The sequence below is a fragment of the Ananas comosus genome, linkage group 6 (assembly GCF_001540865.1).
Source record: "Ananas comosus cultivar F153 linkage group 6, ASM154086v1, whole genome shotgun sequence".
Lineage (NCBI taxonomy): Eukaryota > Viridiplantae > Streptophyta > Magnoliopsida > Poales > Bromeliaceae > Ananas > Ananas comosus.
In genome coordinates this window covers 14,347,847-14,357,694 of record NC_033626.1, presented here as the reverse complement: position 1 = coordinate 14,357,694, position 9,848 = coordinate 14,347,847, and the positions used below count along the sequence as shown (strand labels likewise).

The following is a 9,848-nucleotide window of genomic DNA, read 5'->3' as shown; positions in this document are numbered from 1 at the left end:
GGATATATCAAATAAAAGGTCCGAGAAAAATCAAACAAGCTCAGCGTTACCATATTTGGTTGATTGGGCCCAAGAAACAGCTATTTTGGATCGGGTTCGGCTCAAATAGGTTTAGAAAGGCTGAGCTCTCCTGAGCCGAATATTAAGCCTAACCTAGACAGGGCCAGGCCCAGAACATGCCTTGGTATAAAACCAGATCTCATGGTAATTTTGTTGAAAAATAAAAAGATTCTAGTATATAATATATCAGTTACAATATATCATCATCTATTAATAATCAATTATATCCATTTTTTTAAATAAAAAAATATAATGAAAATATTTTTTTAATAATTATGATAGAATGAATAAATAAATCTGTAAATAATAATTTGATTGGATAACTGGATATTTATGCATTCTAAATTTTCTTTAAAGATCAAAGGGTCCGGCTGATACGTCCCCTATATAGTTCCGCGTCGTCTCTCTCCTCCGAATCTATCCTAGTAATAATTCCAAACGTACAGCGTACCGCGCGAAAATCACCGTCTCCCTCCACCAAAAAATTGTGTGAAACCCTAACCCTAGTTGGAATTCAAGCTCCCTCTCAAAATTCCGTACTCCCGTGTCTTCTTCCACCTGCCTAGGGTCTTCGAACTCAGAGGCCGGGGGAGCGAAACCCTATGGGGGAAAATACAGAGAGAGAGAGAGAAAGAGAGGGAGGAAGCGCGCGAGCCATGAAGGCGTCGATCAAATTCCGAGAGGAGAAGAACCCTCTGGTGCGCACCAAGGTCCCCATCAGCGTCCTCGGCCTCCCCTTAGTCTCCGGCTTGGCCGTCGGCGACACCGGGGAGCTGCGCGTCGACCTCGCCACCGCCTTCGACTTCGGCCCCTCCCTCCGCGTCTCGTACCGCCCCACCGATCCCTGGAGACCCTTCTCCCTCGTCCTCAAGACCAGGCCCTCCGCCGCCGCTCCCATGGCCATGACCGCCGAGTTCAGCCCCCTCGGCCGCGGCGGCGCCGGCCCCAGCTTCTCCGTCCTCTTCAAGCCCCGGTTCGGCGACTTCGCCATCACGAAGTCCTTTCGGTCCAGCTCCTCCCCCGTTGCCCTCGGGGCGACTACGAACGGTGAGGGAGCAGGCAAGCTGCCGATCGTCGACTACCAGCCACTTGAGAACGGGTTCAGTTCCAATTCCGGTAAGAAGGCAATCGGTGAGTTTCCGGCCAACGATCGGCGCAGCGGTATTGGCTGGATCGGCGGACTGTTTTCTGGAATGGAGGTTATCGCGAGAAGCGTCCTCCCGCTGCGGAGGGAGACTGCATTGAAATTACAGTGGGGGGTGAGGGTGCCTCCCGAGCTCCGATCGGTGCTCACGGATGACGGCAGGAGGGCTCCCATGACAGGGACGTCGCTGAGCAAGCTCCCGCTCCTCGTCCTGAACAAGATCTCGATTGAGCACGCGATGGACAGAGGCAAGGAGAAGGAGAAGGAGAAGGAGAAGAAGAGGGCTTCTGAGGCTGACACTGCACCATCCGACGCTCCGGAGGCAGTGAAGCGGCAGCTGGAGGTGCTGCAGGTGGAGCACGGGTCACTGAGACAATCCCTAGAGGAGCTACATGCGAAATTCATCGACCGGAAGATGGCTCCGGTCGTGGCAGGCAGGGTCTCCGGCATTGCCGACATCAGTGGTAAGGGTGGAGTTCCTCCGCCTTTGCTGCCGGCTGGGTCGGGAAATAGGGAAAATTGGGATCGGCAGGGCAATAGGAAGTCCCCGGAGAATTCCGGAGAGGTGGTGAGACCCGAGTTGGGGAAGGATGAAGGGCGCCGGAACGCGAAATGAGCGGGATGAGATGTTAGGGGTAGGAACGAGATGCTTTTGTCGATACGTGCTAGATTATGGTTGTTACTTCATTAAGGTTTGTTTTTCTTTTTCCATTTTTGAGTTTGAATATAGTTAAGGTTTGTTGCAGCAGTATAATCACGCTGTAAATATAGCATATACAGTTTGTGTTTCCTAAGTTTTGGTTCTTGCTGCAAATTATCGTTCGAAGGGAACTATAATCGGAAGGTACTGCAGGAAATTGAATCTTTTGTGTTTAGAAATATGGGAAGAAACGTACGAACACCCCTGCTGAAACTAGATCAATCAATTTTACCGTCTTATTGCACTCCTCAACTTTGATTTAAATTATTTCTGTCAGTTGAATTTGAGATTCAAGTTAATTTGATGGTTTTGAATTACCTACCAACTATCGATTGTCGATCAAATCTTCATGAGAATCTTTAAAATTGATAAAATTGTTACGTAACCAGCTAAAATAACTTAATGAGCTCAGCATGAAAAGAAAAATAAATAAACAAAAGAAGCCTGCGCTCACCATAACATACAGGGGGGTAGGCAGGAAGGTAGGCTAGGGCAGAACCAGTGCATGCACAATTACATTACATGCGTCAATATAGCTTTTTTCGATATATTGGCAATCACTTACCAATTGATTTGCAGAGGAATGTTGTTATTCTTATCTATTCCTCATTGCTGATATCAACGCTTCTGCTACCGCTGAGCCCCAATCACCAGACCCTGTTAGATAGGGCAAATAATCACACCAATAAAATCTTTCATGGATGTGCGACGCCTGTTTAGCTGCAGGAATCATGCTTAGGCTCTCTTTTAACATAACTAAATCTAAACAAGAAGTACCAACATATCAAGTTTCTCCCGAAAAATTGGGGGAACTGCTTGTGAACTAATGCTAATTATAGCCTTGTGAATAATTGATAACTAACAAGCATGCTCTAGGAAGGTAAACTTACCCATGGCCATTCAGCATCCAAGTCATAACAATAGGCATGATAATATGTCCGACAACGAATTGTGCTCCATAAATAGCTGGATTTGGTATTCTCAGATTTGTGAGAAACTGCAAGAACAGAAATGATGTTCCCCTTAATCGAAGGAATGCATCGTAAGAAGCTATCTAAGATCGACGCATATATAGCCGACTCCAACAGCATAAATTGGAAGACCTACCGACCTACCGATAGGCATCCTGGCCCGAAATCCAAATAGGGTCGGTATGTAGAGGACATTCTGGCAGCCATCCGTGTCACCGCATGCACTATACCAACTCTAAGTATCCTTTTCCTCTCATACCTGTGAAAACTGTTTGTCCTTTTGAGTAAATTGTTCCATGTGGAAGGTTTCTATGAGCAAGAAAAGAATACCTTGCAATTGCTAAGGCAATTTCATCCGCATGTTTATCATGACAATCACATTTGACATAAGCTTTCTCAAGTTCAAGTACAAGCTGATAACAATCCTGCAAATTCTTTCTTCCAAGTAGGCAAAATGCTCTGTAGAGCAACGAAAGTTAAAAGAAAATAAATAATACCTCAATGGCCATGCAACCACTCTGGCCAAGAGCAGGCTGCATGGCATGGGCTGCATCACCTACAAGCGTAATGCGCCCTCTTCCCCAAGTATAGATCATGTCTCTGTCATACAAGTCTCTCCGCAATATCATAGATTCAGAAGTCCGTGAAATTAGAGCGACCACCTCACTGCACCAACCTTCGTATAGTTCTAGAAGCCTTTTCCTTTTGCCTGAACAATATGGTAACTTTCACATCAGAGTGCCCAAGAGGATACCGCATTCACCGTGAAGCAAAAGAGAGAAAGATCGGATAGAGCAGAAAATAACATGCACTGGAGATGATTTTAGCATGAAATTCAGAAGGTTTATAGACTATAGTTGCTGGTACTTACAGATATATTAAAAAAAAAATTGCACTAAAATATACATAAAAATGGTGATCTTTGAAAGGATGGTTTCCTTAAAAAAAAAAACTTTAAACTTTGTTTATACACGATTAATGAAAGAGAAGCTTCCGTTTTCAAATTAAGAACATCAACAAAAGATAAGATGGTTTCCAGTTTTGTAATTAGAGGTTTTACAAACCATTGCCTGTTTCTTCATTAGCTATAAAATGATGCCAACTTTCTTATTCAATTTGAAAAGAAAAGGTCTACAACTGCAAGACAGATCTATTAATGCTACAATTTCATCATTACACACTTCAATCAGATATTTATGATTGGACAATCACGAAGAAGTGTCTTTATGTCAGTGGTGGTAATTAAGTCATAATTGCCAAGCATGAGAGCTTCTGCATTTTTGTACATTTCTACACAGCAACAAGATCCTTTCTAGCCCTAGCTGAAGCTTCTACAGCACCGTTTAGTAAAGTTGTGGAAAAAGCACTAGACTCTTTTTCATTAGAATCTCCTCAACAGCATTCAGCTGCAGTAGAAGCGAAGCTTCCAAAAGTTCAAATTAGAGCTGCTTCTTTTGCATTTGCTCCTTTGATATCCGGACCACAGAAGAAGTCCTGACAATTTGTTTGCAAAAACAACTTGCTGCCGCTTTCTAGTAGAAAAACCATTCCAAAAGCCAAGCCAAAATACACCAAGTGAAAGAATTCTCACGTGAAGAACATCGATGTAAAAATCCATCGACAATTTAAATAGAGATCCAACAAACTAAAAAACAGTCTAAAAATGCCGGGCGAAAGCATAGGGGTTTATAAAAGAATTATGATCATTCAGGCACAAAATGCCTGGACTAATGAAAGAACACTAGCATACATATGCAAGCAAAGAAACGTTTAGCAGAGAGACAATGCCTGTAGGAGGATCAGCACTTCCTGGAGGTTCCTTATGAAATCCATACCACTGCATCTTTCCACATCCAATATCACAAGCAACAAAATACTGGTTGAAACCCACAAACACGCGATACCTCCAAACAAATAAGGAGATAAGACAACCATAAGTGTCATCAAATAACAATTTGAGGAACCAATATAGATGGAGGAAAAAAAATCACAACCCACCCGACTGTGCTGATATACGAAGGCACATAGTCTACTGATCCGCTATAACATGTATAATTCGAATATTGAGCATCTTGCCACCCAAATAGTTTTGCACGAACCTAGATGATAGATTGATTTACGAAAAGCCATCGATAAAAAATATAACTAATATGATAACAAGTCCACTAACATCATTTTAAGTATCATAAAACTTAGAATGAAAGAAGGAAGCTGTACCTTCGACCATATTCCATCAGCCCCAACTAGTACATCACCTTCGTACTCCCTTCCATCGCCAAGGATTACAGTTACCTATTTAGATAATAAGTCAATATTAATGCTTTCTAAATAAACTTCTCGACGAGTTCAAACTCTGTATACACAAAAACAAAAGAAAAGATGAAAATATTAACCTTATTTTGATGCTCCCTGAAGTCGACAACTTTTGACCTATTATATACTGTATCAGATCCTATTGCCTTCAGTAAGATGTCTTGTAATGTCATTCTACATATGGATCGGGTCAACGGAAGTCCCTTCTTCCGAGCAGGAGTTAAAAGGTCAATTTTTATAAACCTGTCATGTTGAATTTACTGCAAGGGAGTTACACAATAAAAATATTTAGGAGTTAGAGAACAAACAAGAGAGCATGAAAACTCCTCATAGAAATTGGAATAATTTCAGTAACAGAGGCTAATAGTGCTTCTGTGAATGGCAGTACCACAGGGTTAACGACTAGTTTAATTAGAAAATAGGCTAAATTATAGAAAAATTCCTTATAAATACCTTTTTTTTTTTTTTTACTTTCCTTACTAACATTCAAAAACCTGTATTTATCCTCTCAATATTTCAAATTGTTGCATTTAAGCCTCCCGCCAGGATTTTATTACTATTTCGTCAATTTCTTATAATTTATATCGCAAATACCCTTAAAAAATGACAGAAATAAATTTTTTTTTTTCTTATAAAAGAAGAAAGGATAATTGGATCATTTTGTCCTCTTCCTTCATTAATGCTGTACTCTAGAAAATATTTCTGAAATTTTAAAAAGGGCAAAATATAATTTTTGAAAGTGAGAAAAAAAAAATAAAAAAACCAGATATTTATAGGAGAATGTTTTGTAATTAAGCCTAGAAAATATTAAGGAAAGGCAAGTGTGAATAAGTAAGTGCAGGAAGAGCTAACTCAATCAAGGCCTTAATCAAGAGGGCTAACGTATGGAGAGGTAACGCGCTTAATATTTGATCAGCTGCAAAAATTAAAATGAATTCAGGGGGGGGGGGACTGATACCAGTCTCCGGTGATGCCGTCGGCGAGGCCGTTGAGGCGGTCCCCGGTGACGCAGGCGGCAGCGAGGACCTGGCGGGCGACGTCGGGGTCGATGGCGGCGAGGACGGCGAGGGCGTTGCCGTGGAGGATGATGGGGCCGCGGTACTGCCCCTCGCCCCGCACGGCGCTCAGGTCCTTCTCGAAGACGCGCACCTCGAAGCCCCGCCGTTTCGCCGCCAGGGCCAGCACCAGCCCCGCCACGCCGCCGCCCGCGATCAGGATCCGCGGCTTCCGCGCTTCCCGAGACGCCATGGCCGGGCTCGGATCGAAGGTTATGAAAGGGAGTTGGCTAGTACTGTAGTAGGCGTTTTTGAGTGGGAGCGGGGGTTTAATAGAGAGGGATAGGGAGAGAGGGGAATGGGTGGCGCGTTGACGCGGGTAAAGGGCGAACAAAGGGCCACGTGCACGAGAGGGTTCGTTAGTTAGCATTAGGCCAATTGCGCCAGGAATGGGCTAGACTAGTCTTGGGCCTTGGGCTATGGTCGGCTCAAGCCATAAGTAAATCGACCTAATGGGCTCACTTTTGGCAATGTATTTATAGCCCAACACTTGAGACAATGATCTCAATTATTGGGCTGTTAGGCCTAGCCTGGCTAGGATTACTCGGGCCGGGCTATAGACTGCAGTGGTGAGTGTCCCAAATCCAGTAATCGAGTAGACTTCACAATCCTATGCAGCCCAATATCACCGCGAGTCCCTGGGTTGGGTCGTGTAATCTTCTCTCTCTTTCGCTTTCACCAACGCTCAACGCCCACCGGCCATTGAAGAAGAAACCCCTCCCTCTCTCTCGCTCAGTCGCTCTCTCTCTCTCTCTCTCTCTCTCTCTCCAGCCAACTAACCTCAACAACACAGCATTACTACTACTCACTAATTGCCCATATCTCATATCCCCCTCTTCCTCTTCGTACTCCACCCCACTTCCTTAGTTCCTTCTCGCTCCTCCAAGCTCCGCGCCCATGGAGTCGTCGACGGTGGAGACGAGCGACGGGGTGAAGCTCCACGCGCGGGTCTTCAAGCCCGCGGATCCCGCGGCGGAGAACCTGGCGGTGGTGCTCGTCCACCCCTACACGGTGCTGGGCGGGTTCCAGGGCCTGCTCCGCGGCATCGCCACCGGGCTCGCCGAGCGGGGCTACCTCGCCGTCACCTTCGACATGCGGGGCGCCGGCCGATCCTCCGGCCGGGCCTCCCTCACCGGCTTCGCCGAGGTCAACGACGCCGTCGCCGTCTGCAAGTGGGTCGCCCAAACCCTATCCCCCGACGGCATCGTCTTGGTCGGCTCTTCCGCCGGTTCGCCCTCACCCCCTTCCTCGCATAGCATATTTTAATCCTTTGATCTCGTTGTGTTCGAAGAGACTTGATCCTGATTTTTACTGGCTATATCTGAAGATTTGTGTAGTTCTGTTAGCTACCTTTGCTATCTATAAACGATAGGGAGAGAAAATTTAGAAACAGGGATGAGAGCTACTTGTTACTCGATGCTATTGTCGAGGGATGATAGTATTTGTATTTTTTTTGTTTCTGTACCATTTTGTTCCGCTTAGTCTTTTGAAATTTTGTTGGGAGTTGATTTGATGATGAAGAGATCCCTGTTGAAATGCATGTTTTGTTATAAATTAAGTTGTAGTACCAGTTCATGTACTTGGGACTGAGAAGTAGGAAGGATCTAATACTTCACAGCCATTTGAAGTAATTAATAGGTTCATGTGCTTCGCTAACATGTTAATAGGTCAAGTTTTTTTATTATAAGAGTGATTAATTGGGTTTAAGAATGAGGACTCCTAATTACACCAAGTTACTGTGCTGTGCATCACCTTCGCTGATGGAGATCCCCGTGTACTTGTGTCCTGCTTGTTGGCCCTAACTTTGAGTCGCATCATGCTATGTTGCTACTTTTATTTTGGTCAATTTTGTGCTAATTGCTCATTTTGTCAATGAATTCAAGCTAGAGAAAAATATTAGGTATAAATCAGTGGTGGGCATAAATGAAAAAACAATCATTTCTCAGTTCATCTGGAAGCTCCGAAACACTGCTATAGGAACATTGACAAATGCTAGAACTCTTTCTGGATGTAGAGAGTTTATAAGAGTAAAGATGCACATAAAGAAAACTTGTATGCTTGTTTGATAATTTGATATTTGTTTGGAGTTTCAGACCTTTAAACAACAGATTCATGCTTCCATGTGATGACATGACTGCATGATCCTTGCATATGCCGGTTTTCAAAACCTGGAACAAGAATTTTAGTTTTCACGGCAACAAAATGGTTGCCAATTTATTATCACTGTACTCTTTTTGAATATGGGCTTCGGGAGTCTTTTATATATGTACTGTTTCTTCGTGGGTATTGCTTTATCTTCCTATCAGGCACATTGATTTAAAGATCCAATGATATTGATCACATCAGACCATCTTGTTTAATTTATTTTTCAAGCTCATTTTCTGGTGAGGATTGAAAAAATACAGGCTATTAGTAGTTCCACTATCTAGACGTCTGGCTATCACTAATTCACTACTGTAGATCCTATCTAGGCTTAGCCTCATTTTACTATGGTGTTTCCGCATTGAACTTTCTTGCCTAGGAAGAAGTAAGAACTTGTCATTTTTACCTGTCATATGCTCTTAGATCTTGGGATCTGGGATATAACAAGAGAACTTTTTTTTTTCTTTTTTTCTTTTTTTTTTTCTCTTTTTTTGTGTTTGATAGTTGAGGCGAACTTTCTAGATGCATTCTTTTGTTACTTTCTTCTTGAAATGCTTGTATATGTTCATTGCTTCTAATCCCATTTTCTTTTCTTGTTTAACAGGAGCACCAATTGCAGGTTCTGCAGTAGATAAAATTGAAGAGGTGCTGGGCTATGTTAGTATTGGCTACCCATTCGGTCTAACCGCATCCATCCTATTCGGACGGCATCATCAAGCCATTTTGCAGTCCGAGAAGCCAAAGCTATTCATCATGGGAACAAAAGACGGCTTCACAAGTGTAAAGCAGCTGCAAAATAAGCTCAAGTCGGCTGCAGGTCGAGTCGAGACTCACCTGATAGAAGGCATCGGCCATTTCCAGATGGAGGGTCCTGCATATGATGCTCAGATGGTAGATTTGATCGTGGAGTTCATCAAATCCTTGCAGAAGAAATAGTGGCTGTTTAGGGTTACTAGTTTAAGCTGAAGCAGTGGTTACGTATATACCAGAAGAAACAAGCCTTAAACTTCTTGGTGGCGATGCGCTGCGGTGCCCTTGTTTGTTCTTGTGCTTGAATTTTTGGCTTTCTCTTTTGTGTATTTTCTTTCTTCTGGTCCTTCTTTATCTTAGGTTTGTTGTATTTTATGTGTCCCCCAGGTATTCGTTTCCCACCCTTTTTGAGAAATTTAAAGATGTGAGAAATTGTTACTGTTGCATCTGTTGGCAGACTATTGGTTATGGTATTATTCTATTAATGGATATCATATATTCTTGCCACTTTTCCTGCAGAATTAAATATGGATTTAGTTAATGTGATCGTAATATGGATATGTTTAGACCACCTTGCGTGGTCTGGGTGTATGACCGACATGAATGCACCCCTCGAAATACGTAAACATGGTAAATCTTACAATGCTTTTATCTAAATTAAAGTTCATAAAAACCAAATAAAAAACAAAAATTTGATAAGGCAAGCAAAGAAT

The 9,848-nt window shown here is 43.1% G+C and overlaps 3 protein-coding genes across 8 annotated transcripts; 2 read left to right on the top strand and 1 right to left on the bottom strand.

Moving 5' to 3' along the window:
• LOC109711850 lies at positions 414-2,018 on the top strand. The gene has a single exon (XM_020235156.1). The coding sequence runs from the start codon at positions 663-665 to the stop codon at positions 1,818-1,820; it is 1,158 nt and encodes a 385-aa protein (XP_020090745.1). The 5' UTR covers positions 414-662; the 3' UTR covers positions 1,821-2,018.
• Positions 2,237-6,476, bottom strand: LOC109711849 (zeaxanthin epoxidase, chloroplastic-like). 6 transcript variants are annotated; one of them, XM_020235155.1, is made up of 10 exons: positions 6,147-6,476; positions 5,269-5,431; positions 5,093-5,167; positions 4,874-4,974; positions 4,664-4,779; positions 3,373-3,584; positions 3,206-3,300; positions 3,016-3,143; positions 2,795-2,901; positions 2,237-2,624 (listed from the first exon to the last, which is right to left on the bottom strand). In XM_020235155.1, exons 1-10 carry the CDS (start codon positions 6,434-6,436, stop codon positions 2,565-2,567), a joined length of 1,347 nt encoding a protein of 448 aa, XP_020090744.1. In that variant the 5' UTR covers positions 6,437-6,476; the 3' UTR covers positions 2,237-2,564. The 6 variants fall into 6 exon arrangements, with proteins under 6 accessions (XP_020090744.1, XP_020090739.1, XP_020090742.1 ...); XM_020235150.1 differs by having other exon boundaries at positions 2,237-2,561; positions 6,147-6,463; XM_020235153.1 differs by having other exon boundaries at positions 3,020-3,143; positions 6,147-6,463.
• LOC109711852 lies at positions 6,919-9,643 on the top strand. The gene is made up of 2 exons (XM_020235157.1): positions 6,919-7,471; positions 8,990-9,643. The coding sequence occupies exons 1-2, from the start codon at positions 7,141-7,143 to the stop codon at positions 9,319-9,321; spliced, it is 663 nt and encodes a 220-aa protein (XP_020090746.1). The 5' UTR covers positions 6,919-7,140; the 3' UTR covers positions 9,322-9,643.